This window comes from Mesoplodon bidens (assembly GCF_964165515.1).
Source record: "Mesoplodon bidens genome assembly, chromosome: 1".
NCBI classification, from domain to species: Eukaryota; Metazoa; Chordata; class Mammalia; order Artiodactyla; family Ziphiidae; genus Mesoplodon; species Mesoplodon bidens.
The window spans coordinates 2,845,516-2,860,669 of NC_138176.1; the positions used below are offsets into that span (position 1 = coordinate 2,845,516).

Sequence of the window (15,154 nt, forward strand, 5' to 3'; positions counted from 1 at the left end):
AATATACCAATTGTATTAAAGAAAAAAGTAATCATGACACTTGTTAAAGAATGATAAGGCAGACTTTATGCAGGGGGACCACTGTGACAAGTATAGGGACTCTACTGAAATGGGCTTTTGCAGGAGTGGAGAGAGATTGGGCTCAAATCTAAATACAAGGGAAAGTGGTAATTTATAGCCAAGGAGCATGGTGGGGTGGGGGAGTGGGGTCAGTGGATGGAAAATTTCTACGAGGAAACATCAGGGGTAAGGGGAGATTCTAGCTAAACTAACCTAGCAGCATTCTTGCTGAAAGCAGGCGACCATGACCAGACAACCCCTGGGGGATGCTGGAGGATGAGGAGCCCAATCAGACACCAAGGCTGGGGGCTTCTGGCTAAGTTGCCTTAGCAAGGTTCTTGCTGAAACTGGAAAATGCAGGGATGAACACGGGAGCCCAAAGGTCAGAGCCTAGTTGATAAGAGATTTCAGAGGAACCTGAATAGAGTTTGGTCAAGGAGACCATCTGTCACTACTTCAGGGACTAAGCGTTTGTACCCCCATTACCCAATGGTTGGCTCAAGCATCTGAAAAAGCAGCCCTAGGTGCAAAGAACAGTGAAATTGAAACTGGACGACAAAGCAGGTCATTTAATCTCAACTGCAAGACACATACATGCAAAGTTTTTAAAGTAGAGGTAGTAATACAGGTCCACAGTAGTACTTTATTTTCAATTCTGAAATGCAAAAAGTTCTAAAACTTAGAAGTTTCACCCTAAGTTTGGAGCAAACTCATTGGAACTAACATAAGACTATAGCCTTTATATATCCCACTTCGGGTTATTTGTGAATATTCACGCATTTTTGCTCAGAAATATTGTCTTTGATTATATGCTGTTCCAGACCCCGCTGAAGGTGTTTCATGCAGTATGCATACTGCCCTTTAACACAGAATCCAAAAAATTCTGAATTCCAAAACATCTGGCCCCAAGGTCCCCCACCCACATCTTTATTGAGCTATAACTGACATTTGTCATGTAAGTTTACTGTGTACAATGTAATGATCTTGATATATGTATATACTGCAAAATGATTACTACAATCAGGTAAGTTAACACATCCATCACCTCACATAGTTACATTGTGTGTGTGTGTGTGTGTGTGTGTGTGTGTGTGTGTGTGTGTTGTGTGAGAACTTTTAAAACCTACTCTGATCAGCTTTCAAATATATAAAGAAAACAGGATTGCTAACTATAATCACCATGCTGTATATTACATGCCCAGAACTTAATCACCTTGTAACTGGAAGGTCCCAAGGGGTTTTGATACAGGATTAACTAGTAGTCCTAGAAGTACTAGTAGTAGGATTGAGTACTTAGTTTGTGTCAGGCATTGTTCTAAGCACTTTATATTTAATCCTCCCAATACCAGAAGAGTTATCATCTTTTATAAATGAGAAAGCTGACATAATTAGCTACTTAATTTGCTGAATATCCTGCAGAAAGTAGCCCAACTGAGTAGGGATTCATGCTTTTCACCACAACGGGTAAGGACAAGTCTTTGTGACAAAAGATGTCTCCAACTGCAGCAAAATGGTAAATTTACAGTGACTCAAATAACAGAGACAAGACAAGATGTCTGGAGATTGGTAGTCAGCTGGTTTGGGGTTGGCTCAGAAGCTCACATTGTTAGAGCCTGATGCCTTCCTACTTTTCACTAAGTTTCCAACCAGCTGCCCTCATGGTGATAAGAAGGCTGCAGCAGCTCCAGGGAGCTTCCACTGGCAACAACAGCAGGAAAGAGCTAAGCCCCCAACCATCCAGCCCCTTTTTTAAACAGTAAGGAACATCTGTCCCAGAGCCAGCCATGCCCCTAACAGACCCACTAGCCATTTACTGTCAAAGGACTGGCTTATACCAATTTTAGTTAACCAGAAAGGATCTCGGGCTCGGCGCTTTGGTGCAGAAGCCGGTGGGGCTCCGCAGTGCGGTGCGGGGGCCGGCCGAGCCTGAGCACGCTCCGAGCCTGACCCTCGGCTCCCTGAGATGAGGGCAGTGCAGCTCCGCACAGCGCTGGGTCGGGGGTGCGATGCCCACGGTTTGGGGACTGCTCACAGAGGGAATCCCACCCCACGACGGCGCGGACAGCAAGGCCTCGGTTTCCCCTTCCGCACAGCCCAAAGGCCCCGGCAGCTCAGACCTGCAGCCTCAGAGAAGCGGGTGCTCCCGGGGCCTCCAGACGAGAAGCTACCGTGCACCGAGCAAACCCGGCAGGAGGCCACTGTGAGGCCGCGCAGCAGCCCGGGGCCCGCTCCCGCCCGGAAGTTGAAGCTGCATCCCCGGGACTACATCTCCCAGAGACGCCAGAGCTTCTCCCGTGCTGATAAGGCCCGCTGCGCCTTCTATCAGCCAACCAGCCACAGGAAGACGGCCGCAGACTGGGCTCGGAGACCAATCACAAGAAAGGAGGCGGGCGCTCCTCCAGGCGGTCCAGGGTCTGTAGTCTAATCGTGACGAAACCCTAAGAGTAGGTTCTTTGGAGCCCCACGGCCGACTCAGTGATCGGAGAAGCGACGGCCAGCCCTCTTCCCGAATCAATGACCTGAGGCAAACGTCCCCTCCTCTCCTCAAGGCTCTGGCCTCCCCTACTCCGGCCTGTCGCCTGGGCCCGCCGGGTCTCAAGGGTTCCTTGTGGCACCCCGCCCCCAGCCCCTCATTGGCTCCCTCGGGGCACGTGGGCGAAGAGGGCGTGGTCGCGGCGGCGTGGCCGGGGGCGGCACCTTGTACCCTGTGGGAATGAGAGGCTGGGCGGCCTCGGGCTTGGGCCCGCATGGACCCCCTGGCGCTGGGCCGGTGGCGACGGCGGAGGCCAGAGGAGCTGCAGGTTCCGGGGGACGCGGTGAGTCCCCCGGGGCCTGGGCCTTAGGAACGGGAAGGCGGCGGCTCTCGGCAGGCCCCCACTGGGCCTCGTGTCTTCTTGCTCTCTGCCTGGGCGGAGGCCCGGCGGGAGCGGGGCACGCGCACCTGCTGGGGCGGAGCGTAGTGGGCGGGGCCGCCCCTCAGACCGCGCCTGCGCAGAGATGCGAACCCGGGCGCTCCGGAGCACTGGAGACGTAGGGTCCCTCAGATGTGCGCGGGGCTCCCTGCAGGGTCTAGATGTCTAGGTCAGGGGGGTGTCCTGCGTTCTGCACGCCGCTGTTCCTAAGTCACGCCTCCACGTGCAGGCGGTGGGCTGGGTGTGGTATGGGTGCCAGGTGAGTAGACACGCCAGTCCTTTGCTGTGAGAGCAGGGTAAGAGGTGATCAGTAAGGGGGGCAGGGCCTGATCAGGCTGGGGTGGGTGGGTAATCCGGTCTGTGTGAGGCTTGAAGGGGAAACAGTGTGGGTAGGAAGCGCGTGGGCTTTTAGGGAACTGAAAGAAGTCCTGTGGGATTGGAGCAGGAGGGCAGGTCCTTTGAGCTGCACTCTTGTCTAACACCTCTGCCTTCGAATTGCTGTTTCTCACTTCATCTCGTTTAGTTCCTTCTAAGAGCAGCAAGGATCTGCCACCGTACCGAGCTTCTTAATTGTTTGTCTGCTGCTTCTGGACCTACGGGCTCCCTAAGCACGGGGTGTGCCTTCTGAGTTGATGTAGGCAACGTTTTTCTCAAATGTTTTGCACAGCATAGCAGGAGTGACGAGCTTTCTGCTCTGCAGCATGTTTCCTCACCACCCACTGCCTGACCACGAGCCAGTATCACTTATGTTCTGTCACAGTGGCGCCCCACTCCCTTGTGCCATATTACAGGGCATAGGTTAAACTTCTGTAACAGAGGGACTTCAAACCACATTGGCTCAAACCGGATGGACGTTTGATTCTCCCGTACATTACAGCCGTACATTGCAGTATGGAGGTGAGCCCAGGGCCATGGAACACAGAGCCGCTAAATATAAGTATGGGACTGGTGGTACCCAGATCAAAGACATCCAAGGACCCAGTTTCCTTTTGTCCGTGGCTTCACCACTCCCTGGGTGTTGTCCTCCAGACAGTGGGAAGTAAATAGTAGAGTGACACGATCGTACCGACATTTAAAGAGCTAACTCTTTCCACAGAGCAGCTTTGTGGGAAATGAAAGGGATAGTGGTCAGAGGGGAGGCCGGGAATAAATAGATCGTGAGAGGCAACAGAGGTTCAGACAGAGGGGAGTGAGATGGTGACAGTACACAGACTTGGCGGTGCATTTTGGAGGAAGAACTGTCAGGTCTTGCTGGTGGAGTGGATGTGGAAGGAAATGTAAAGGGAGGAGTCCAGGTGATTCCCAGGGTTGTGACTTGAGCACCCAGATACGCAGTGGTGCAGTCATTGAGGAAAGATTGACGTGTGACTGCAGGAGAAAATGAGGAATTCCTGTTAGGCCACACTGAGCTGTATGTCTTAGCGACGTTTAGCAGAGATGTGGCAGATGCTGCCAGTCCTTGAGTGGCTACCATGTAGGTTATCAGTTTCACAACAATCCGTTATTATACCTGTATTACCAATGAGGAAACTCGGGTACAGAGAGGTTAATCAACTGGCCTAAGGGTACACAGCTAGCAAGTGGTGGCAGTAGGTCTTAACCCCCACTGTCTGCCTCCAGAGCCTGTGTTCTTAACCGCTGGGGCTGTACAGCTTCCCACGGGGGGCTTGTGGGACTAAAACATGGGACTTCAAAACGAAGTCCTAAATTGGCCATAAAATGATGAAAAGTGTGATGCCATGGGCTGTCAGGGATGAGGAGCCGGAGGTCACTATTGATCAGGGAGAACAGGAAAGGCTTAATGGAAGAGACCTTGAGTGATCTTTCAGATTGGAATTGCTGAAATTAAGTGCCCAGGTTGAGGCTACAGCACTTCCTGATTGTGACCAAAGAAGGATGAGGTGGTATATCTTATTGCTGTGGTGTATATTGCCTCCTAATTTGATAAAGTTCTTGTTTATGTTGTATTGTGTCCTAGTCTTTGATCTAATAATCCAGATTGAGTTCAGTTAAGTAGCCAAGCTCTTGTCCCAAGTTTTCCATTCTCTCTCATACACACACCCCCCTTCAGAATTTTGTCGCTCAGGAAGTGCAGCTCCTTTCCTACCTCTGTGACTGCCTAGTGGCCCTACACCCTGTGCATTAAAACCAGCCGTGGAGTTAGGAGCTACAGCCGCCAGGACCCATCTCTGGAATGAGTGAGTCTCGTGAACCAGAGTCAGGTGCCTCTCCTGTGATCTTGTTAGTGTCCTAATCATGGTAAGGTTGGCTAATGTGGTAACACCTGTAGCAGTTAAATATCAGTAGTGTTTATCGTTTCCATCGGGTAGCCGTTTTTTGCGCATCTGTTGTGTATCAGGAACTGTTCTAGGCTCTGGAAGAAGAGACGTGAGGTCCTTGCTTAGGTTGACCCCGTGACTCAGGGCATCCAGTGCCTGGCTCCTTTCAGTCCCTGCCCACGACACTCACCATTCCTTTAAGAATAGAAGTTTCTGCGTAGAACACCTGAAGATTCATGTCTACTCAGCCTTTCATCTACCTGAAGACTCTCCTTCCATAAAAGCTCTGTAAAGAGCAAGTTCTCTAGGCAGAGCATTCCTGAGATGCCTGGGCTCACGTTGAATTGATACTTCTTTCTGGTTTCATCTGAGTTGATCCAAGATCCCTTTTCCCAGCTTTTGATTCCTAGGGATAAGTGGCCATTTCCTATGTTGTAATTTCTTTCCATTCTTTGTCAATGTCCTTTAGAAATAAAATAGAAGGCTACATTAATTCATTGGCTATTACAGGGTTTTTTGCCTATCATTTTTTTTCTTTTTATTTTTTAACAATATTATTGGGGTATAACAAACTACAAGTATTTAAAGTGTACAATTTGGCTTTTTGGCTATTATAAATAATGCTTTTTTTTTTTTTTTTTTTTTTTTTGCGGTATGCGGGCCTCTCACTGTTGTGGCCTCTCCCGTTGCGGAGCACAGGCTCCGGACTCACAGGCTCAGTGGCCATGGCTCACGGGCCCAGCCGCTCTGCGGCATGTGGGATCTTCCCGGACCGGGGCACGAACCCGTGTCCCCTGCATTGGCAGGCGGACTCCCAACCACTGCGCCACCAGGGAAGCCCATAAATAATGCTTTTATGAACATGTTCAAGTTTTTGTATAGACATATTTTCATTTCTCTTGGGTATATACCTAGTGGTGGAATTTCTGGGTCATATGGTAAATCTCTAACCATTTGAGGAACTGCTAAATTGTTTTCCAAAGTGGCTGCCGCATTTTACATTCCCACCGGCAGTGTATGAGGGTTTCAGTTTCTCTGCATCATCACCAACACTTGATCTGCTTTCTAAATTGTAACCATTCTAAGTGGATGTGAAGTAATGCCTCTTTTTAGTTTTGGTGTGCATTTTCTCCATAACTAATGATGTTGAGCATCTTTTCCTGTGCTGCTTTTTGGTGTGCATTTTCTCCATAACTAATGATGTTGAGCATCTTTTCCTGTGCTTCTTTTTGGTGTGCATTTTCTCCATAACTAATGATGTTGAGCATCTTTTCCTGTGCTGCTTTTTGGTGTGCATTTTCTCCATAACTAATGATGTTGAGCATCTTTTCCTGTGCTTCTTTTTGGTGTGCATTTTCTCCATAACTAATGATGTTGAGCATCTTTTCCTGTGCTGCTTTTTGGTGTGCATTTTCTCCATAACTAATGATGTTGAGCATCTTTTCCTGTGCTGCTTTTTGGTGTGCATTTTCTCCATAACTAATGATGTTGAGCATCTTTTCCTGTGCTGCTTTTTGGTGTGCATTTTCTCCATAACTAATGATGTTGAGCATCTTTTCCTGTGCTTCTTTTTGGTGTGCATTTTCTCCATAACTAATGATGTTGAGCATCTTTTCCTGTGCTGCTTTTTGGTGTGCATTTTCTCCATAACTAATGATGTTGAGCATCTTTTCCTGTGCTGCTTTTTGGTGTGCATTTTCTCCATAACTAATGATGTTGAGCATCTTTTCCTGTGCTTCTTTTTGGTGTGCATTTTCTCCATAACTAATGATGTTGAGCATCTTTTCATGTGCTTCTTTTTGGTGTGCATTTCCTCCATAACTAATGATGTTGAGCATCTTTTCCTGTGCTGCTTTTTGGTGTGCATTTTCTCCATAACTAATGATGTTGAGCATCTTTTCCTGTGCTTCTTTTTGGTGTGCATTTTCTCCATAACTAATGATGTTGAGCATCTTTTCCTGTGCTTCTTTTTGGTGTGCATTTTCTCCATAACTAATGATGTTGAGCATCTTTTCATGTGCTTCTTTTTGGTGTGCATTTTCTCCATAACTAATGATGTTGAGCATCTTTTCCTGTGCTGCTTTTTGGTGTGCATTTTCTCCATAACTAATGATGTTGAGCATCTTTTCCTGTGCTTCTTTTTGGTGTGCATTTTCTCCATAACTAATGATGTTGAGCATCTTTTCCTGTGCTTCTTTTTGGTGTGCATTTTCTCCATAACTAATGATGTTGAGCATCTTTTCATGTGCTTCTTTTTGGTGTGCATTTTCTCCATAACTAATGACGTTGAGCATCTTTTCATGTGCTTCTTTTTGGTGTGCGTTTTCTCCATAACTAATGACGTTGAGCATCTTTTCATGTGCTTCTTTTTGGTGTGCATTTTCTCCATAACTAATGATGTTGAGCGTCTTTTCTTGTGCTGCTTTTTGGCCATTTGTGTATCTTTGGAGAAATGTCTCTCAGATCCTTCGTGCATTTTTCACTTGGGTTGTTGTCTTTTTATTATTAAGTTCTAATAGTTCTTTGTACATTTTAATACCAGTCCCTTATTGGATACATGATTTTCAAAATTACTCTATTTCATACCCCAGTTTTTCCCCTAAAAGTCAGAGTTTTAGCTTTTACATTTAGATCTACATTCCATTTCAATTTAATTTTTATATATGGTGTGACATCTTCATTCTTTTGTGTGTAGGTATTAAGCTGTCCAAGCACCATTTGTTGAAAAGACTATTCTTTCCCCCCATTTAGTTGTCTTGGCACCTTTGCTGAAAACCAATCCACGGTAACTGTGAGGGTCTTTTCCTGGATTCTCAGTTCTGTTCCATTGATCAGTATGTCTGTCCTTATATCAGTACCATACTGTCTTGATTACTGTAGCTTTATAGTAAGTTTTGAAACCTGGAAATGAGAGTCCCCCAACTTTGTTCTTTTTCAACACCGTTTTTGCTATTCTGGGTTCCTTGAATTTCCATAGGAATTTTAGGATCAGCTTGTCAATTTCTGCAAAGAAGTCAGCTGGAATTCTGATAGGGATTGTATTGAATCTATAGATTAATTTGAGGAATATTGCCATCTTAACAATATTAAGTCTCTGATCTATGTACATGCGATGTCTTTCTAAGTTTCCTTGATTTTTCTCTATTGCTTTTCTATTTACTGTGTCAATAATTTTCACTCTCATCTTCTTTATTTCCCTTTTTCTTCTCATGTTGGGTTCACTCATTCTTTTGTTTCTTGTGACTGAAGGTGGATTCTGAGGTCACTGGGTGGAGGCCTTTCACGTTTTCTAACGTAGGCACTGACCGCTATACATTTCTTCTTTAGTGCATGTAATGTTTTGTTTTTTATTTTTTCAGTTCAAAATGCTTTATAATTTTCCAGTTGATTTTTTCTTTGATGCATTTGTTATTTAGAAGTGTGTTATTTAGTATCCAAATATTTGGGGATTTTCTAGAGATCTTTGTTACTGCTTTCTAGTTTAATTCCACTGTGGTCCAAGAACACACTTGGTGTGACTTGAATCCTTTGACGTTTACTGACACTTTTTTCTTTTTCTAAAATTTAATTTAATTTAAAAATTGTAGTAAGAATGCTTAACATGAGATCTGTCCTCTTAACTGACAAATCATAGGTGTACAATCAGTTATTGTTGACTGTAGGTACAGTGTTGTACAGCAGGTCTCTGCTGATGAATAACTCTCCATTTCCTCCTCTCCACAGCCCCTGGTAGTCAGCATTCCAGTCTTCGTTTTGTGAATTTGACTATTTTAGATACCTCGTATAAATGGAATCATGCAGTACTCGTCTTTCGTTACCTTGCTTATTTTGCATAGCATAATGTCCTCAGTGCCCCTCCATGTTGTTGCATATTGCGAAATTTCCTTCTTTTTAAGGGCTGAATGGTGTTCATTGTTTGAGTATACCACATTTTCTCTATCCATTCATTTGAAATGGACATTTAGGTTGTTTCTACATCTTGGCCATTGTGCATAGTGCTGCAGTGAACATGGACATGCTAAATATCTCTTTGAGATGTTGATTTCAATTCTTTTTGATAAATGTCCAGAAGTAGGGTTGCCAGATCATATGGTATTTTTAATTTTTTTGAGGAACCTCCATACTGTTTTTCCTATGAGATGACTTCTTTTATGACTCAAAATATGGTTAGTCTTGGAAAATGTGTATTCTGCTGTTGAGTGAAGTGTTCTATAAGTGTCAGTTAAATCAAGTTGGTTGATACTTTGGTGTATATCTTCTGTATCCTTAACAATTTTTTTCATGTCCTATAATATTTTTAATGTTCTAACAGTTTTTGTGAGATGGTATTGAGACCTCTGAGTATAATTGTAGATTCGTCTTTTCTCCTTGCACTTCTATAAGTTTTTTGTTTCATGTACTGTGAAACTCTTATGTGCATATACATTTATGAGTTGTATGTCGTCTTGATTAAATGACTCCTTTGTCATTATGAAATCACCTTTTATATCCCTGGTAACATTCTCCATTCTGAAACCTATTTTGTCTGATATTAGTATAGCAACCTTAGCTTTCTTTGGATTAGTGTTAGCATTGTATATCTTATTTCACCTTTTTACTTTTAATCTATTTGTATCTTTGTATTAAAGTGAGTTTCTTGTAGACAGTCTATAATTGGGGTTTTTTGTTATTCAGTCTGACAATCTCTGCCTTTTCATTAGAGTATTTAGTCTATTTACTTTTAATGTGACTGTTGATACAATTAGATTAAAGTCTATCATCTTGCTTTTTGTTTTTTATTTATTTACTTCTTTTTGCTTTAGTAAGATATTTTTTATGATTTCTTGTTATTTCCTTCATTGACTTAACTGCAACTTTGTTTTTTGCTTTATGATTTAGAATGTGCATCTTCAAATTGTACAGTCTGTCATCAGATGGTACCATACCACTGTACATGTAAGAACCTTACAATATACACTTCCATCCCTCTCCTCTCTGCTTTTGTTCTCTTGTTGTCCTACAGGTTACCTTGATATATGCTGTAAACCATACTATATTATTACTATTTCTGCTTAAACAGTCAGTCATCTTTTAAAGAAGTTTCAGTAACAAGAGCAAAAACTTACTGTTTGCCCACAGAGTTACCATTTCCGGTGCAGTTTATTCTTTTGTGTAGATTCGTATTTCCATCTGATTTTATATTTTGGTTTTCTTCCTGAAGGAATTCCTTTAACATTTCTTATAGGACAAACCTACTGGTGATAAAAATTTTGACCTTTTGTATGTCTTTATTTCACCCTCATTTTTGAAAGATATTTCTACCACATACGGAATTCTAAGTTGGTAGTTTTTTCTTTCAGTACTTTAAGGATGTTGCTGTGCTGTCTTCCTAATTGGTTTGTTTCTAATGAGAAATTTGCCATCATCCCATCTCTGTTCCTCAGAATGTAATATCTTTGGTCTCTGGGTGCTTTTAGTTTTCTCTTTATCAGTGACTTCGAGCAATTTGCCCATGATGTTCTTTGGTATAATTGTCTCCATGTTTTTGTGTGTTTGGTGTTATTGAAATTCTTGGATCTGTGGGTTTATAGTTTTCCTTAAACTTGGGACATTTTCAGCCATTATATCTTCAAATATTTTTTTCTGTTTCCCCTCTCTTCTCTCCTACTGGGACTCCAATTATACATCATTTAAGCTTCTTGAGGTCATACCACTGGTGCTCTGTTCATTTTTAAAAATCTCTTTTCTTTATTTTCAGGTAGTTTCTATTGCTGTGCCTTCAAGTTCACTAACCTTTTCTTCTGCAGTGTCTAATCTGTTGTTGATTACATCCATTACTGTTTTTTTTTTTAATCTCAGACATTGTAGATTTCAACTTATAATGTTTGATTTGGATTTAAAATATCTTCCATATCTCTGTGTAGCATTCCAAACATGTAGAATACAGTCAAAATAACTTTCTAAATGTCCTTCTCTGCTAATTCTTACATCTGTGTCAGTTTGGGGCCAGCTGTGATAGGTTGTTCTCTTCACTATGCATCATATTTTTCTGCTTCTTTGCTGGTCAGATATTGTGAATTTTACCATATGGGGTGCTGGATATTTTTAGATTCCTATATAAACATGCTTGAACTTTGTTCTGGGTCACAGATAAGCTACTTGGAAAAAGTTTGAGCCTTTGGATCATGCTTTTAAGATTTGTTAGGTGAGACCAGAATAGGGCTTGGTCTAGGGCTCATTACTCCCTACTCCTGAAGTAAGATCTGTGTAGTCTGCCCTCTGCGTCATGAGTCATGAGGTTTTCCAGGTTTGGTGGCAGGGTCAGACAGTCTTCCCAGCCATGTCTGAGCACCAGGCACTACTGTTTCTAATCCTTCCGGGTGGCTCTTTTCCTGCCCTTGGGTACTTTCTTTACACGTGTATGCTGATCAGCACTCAGCTGCATGTGTGTGGATCATGCTGTTTCTCCCTCTAGGCCACTGTCTTTTCTCCAGGGCTCTGTCCTGTGAGCCCCCAACATGCTCAGCAACGTGTTTTGAACTCAGGGAATCCCCCAGGCTCTGCCTCTTGCCATGCCGCAGCCTGGAAACTCAAGGCAGTGAGGGAGGGCAGGTATAGGGCTCAGCCCGTTGGTGTCCCTCTCTCAGGGGTCACTGTTCTTTGCTGCTTGTTGGTCAGTGTCTTGAAATCTGTTGTTTCATGTATTTTGTCCATTTTTGGTTGTTTCATGCAGGAGGGTGAATCTGGTCCCTGTTGCTCCATCTTGGCTTGAAGAGCTACTTGCATTATTGATTCAAAGCTTACAGAAGTTGCAACACACACACATATACTCAGTAAAGTTAAGTTTGAGGCACTCCTTAAACAGTACAAGAATGTCAATTGTGAATGCTTTCTATCTGTTTTGACTTAGAATATTTTAAAGTTTGTGTAGGTTGTGCACTGCAGCAGCAAAGTTACTGCTAGCTAAAACCGCTAACAATGTGAATGTTTTCTGCACAGAATTTAGCTTGTCAGCCCTGGTGTGACTTTATTTAGCTGTGCTGTGTGGGTTCTTCTGCAGGTGCACATTCTATTGGCAGACATGTTTTTCCTTCTGGGTACACCTGCACACAGGTCACTTCTTCAGTCCAGGGATGAGCAAGCTTGAGCTTTGTGAGAGGGCAGGTAATTCTGAGTTGCAATCTGGAATGTTTTTGATGCAGCTGTTGAAATTTAGATGTGAGTAAATTGTAAAATTCCAATCTGCCATTTTCACCAATTCTTGGTATTATGAATAGCTGCCCCTAAATTAGAGGGCTGAAGATATTTTATATCCACTCTTTCTCTGGATAACTTTTAGATCTACCTTTGCTAACACTTGAAAAGTTATCCAATAAAGCTAGTAGTCCTTGTAGGCAAAACCACTTAGACATATTGATGGCTTTAACTCCATCCAAGTTATCCTATGGGGTTGAACTTACAAAGTGAGAAAATTCAGAGTTAAATTTGCTTGTTTCGTCCTGTAGGATGTAGGTTTTACGGCTCATCTGCTGAATGAGATCCCCACTGTGAAAATCTAATGAACAGGGACTTCCCTGGTGGCGCAGTGGTTAAGAATCTGCCTGCCAATGCAGGGGACATGTGTTTGAGCCCTGGTCCGGGAAGATCCCACATGCCATGGAGCAACTAAGCCCGTGCGCCACAACTACTAAGCCTGTGCTCTAGAGCCCACGAACCACAACTGGTGAGCCCACGTACCACAACTACTGAATCCCACGTGCCTAGAGCCCATGCTCTGCAACAAGAAAAGCCACTGTGGGCTTCCCTGGTGGCGCAGTGGTTGAGAGTCCGCCTGCCGATGCGGGGGACACGGGTTCATGTCCCGGTCCGGGAGGATCCTACATGCCGTGGAGCGGCTGGGCCTGTGAGCCATAGCCGCTGGGCCTGCGCGTCCGGAGCCTGTGCTCCACAACGGGAGAGGCCACAACGGTGGGAGGCCCGTGTACCACCAAAAAAAAGAAAAGAAAAGAAAAGCCACTGCAATGAGAAGCCCGCGCACTGCAGCAAAAAATAGACCCCGCCCACCGCAACTAGAGAGAGCACATGTGCAGCAACGAAGGCCCAACCCAGCCAAAAATAAATTAAAAAGCAAAACAAAACAAAAAAACCTAATGTATAGTAGCTGATGATGCGGACCCCTGACAAAGCCCTTTCGTTTTGCCTTTCTGTGGCCACTCTTTTCATTCTAAATAATTGTAACCCACTCCTCAGGAAACAAGTTATTTATTTCTCTCACCTGTCTTTTAGTTTAGTTTTAGAAATCATCTGTTGAGCTACTTCGTATTGTCTGGTCTACTCAGTTTAATTGTATTCAGCCATCCTCCCATCTTGAAAAAGGAAATTTATCAATCATAATTCACCTTCAGTTATAACTCTAATACAAATACTCATACTGCCATCTACACATAGCCTCAGTCATTTCTAGTTTTCAGCAGATTTCTTTGTACATGACACAGAAAAGTCAAAATGAGGTTAGGTCAGTCAAGAGGTAGTTTTCCATGGTTTGGGCCCTTTTAGGTGTCTGTTGTGTTCAGCAGTGGCCCATGGAGGACCGTGACCTGGCGTCTGCTTCTCTAATTACCAGGTGCCCAGAACCAAGCGAGGCACCCAGTAGGTGTTCAGCACCTACTTTGTGACTGCTTAACCTGGAAGAGCATGTGTATGTGTATGTTTAAATGAAAAGAAATGAAGGGAGGATTACATTGATGCATAAAATTGTTGATATTTTCAAAGTATCATTTATTTAGGGAAAATTATAAATCAGCTGAGTGCAGTGTTCCCCTTCAGGACCATGCCGTGGCCCATGACTTCCTGGATTTCCCTTTTGCACTTATCATCAAGACCACGTTGATTAGGGTTTTTAAAATATTAAGTGTACAATGAAGTGACTTTTCGTCACTTTAGTTGTGCAACCATCACCACCCAGTTTTAGACGGCTTCACCTCAGAAAGAACTCTTGTGCCCGTTTGCAGTCACTCCCGTTCCCACCCCCAGTTCCAGTCAAGTGCTGATCTACTTTCTGTTTCTCTAGATTTGCTTTTTCTGGACATTTCATGTAAACAGAATAATACAGTGTGTGGTTTTGCAGCTGACTTCTTTCACTCTCGTTTTTTGAGGTTCATCCATGATGAAGCATATATTAGTATATTGGTTTTTTATTGCTAAATAATATTCCATTGTATAGATATACCACATTTTGTTTATTTATTCATCAGCAGATGGACATTGGGGCTGTTTTTCCTTTTTGGCTATTATGCATCGTGTTGAGAACTCAGAAGGGTCACATAGAGATCATTGTGTGGACATAACTTTTCATTTCTGCTAGATAGATGTCCCTCACTGGAATGGCTGGTTCCAATGGTAAATTTATGTTTAACTTCCTAGAAACTGCCAAACTGTTTGCACCTCCACTGGCATCCTGTGAGTGTTCTGGTTTGTCCACATCCTCATGGTGTCTGTCGTTTTGATTATAGTTATCCTCGTAGGTGTGAAGTTAGGTATTCACAGCAATATAAATTTGCATTTCCCTAACGATGAACGACGTTGAAGATCTTTTTATGTGTTTATTAATCATTTATATCTTTCTTGGTGGACTGTCTATTCAGGTTTTTTGCCCATTAAAAAAATAGCTTTATTTATGTATAATTTTAAATGGGTTCCTGGACCCAGTTCCAATATGTGTGTGTTGGGGGAGAGGCTTGCCCACAGCAGTTCTTGGATACCAGTAGTATGTCCAAGGATTCAGCTCAATCCTGACAACTACCCAGGGACAGCATCAGATCCCACAGGTAAAGGGCTCAGTCCCCCAAGGCTGCCCTGCACTTCAGATGCCCGTCGAAAGCTCAGGTTGTTCCCAACTGGCTATAAATCAGAGGTTCCCACAGC

The 15,154-nt window shown here is 43.5% G+C and overlaps 1 protein-coding gene across 2 annotated transcripts in view; it reads left to right on the top strand.

Moving 5' to 3' along the window:
- The first annotated feature begins 2,743 nt into the window (after positions 1-2,743).
- The window catches only part of LOC308621144 (uncharacterized protein C10orf143), a 42,415-nt gene continuing 30,004 nt past the window's right edge, over positions 2,744-15,154 (top strand). For both annotated transcript variants that reach the window (XM_081241348.1, XM_081241349.1), the window contains exon 1: positions 2,744-2,876. In XM_081241348.1, coding sequence (XP_081097474.1) covers positions 2,808-2,876 — 69 coding nt within the window. In that variant the 5' untranslated portion in view covers positions 2,744-2,807. The remainder of the gene's footprint in view (positions 2,877-15,154) is intronic.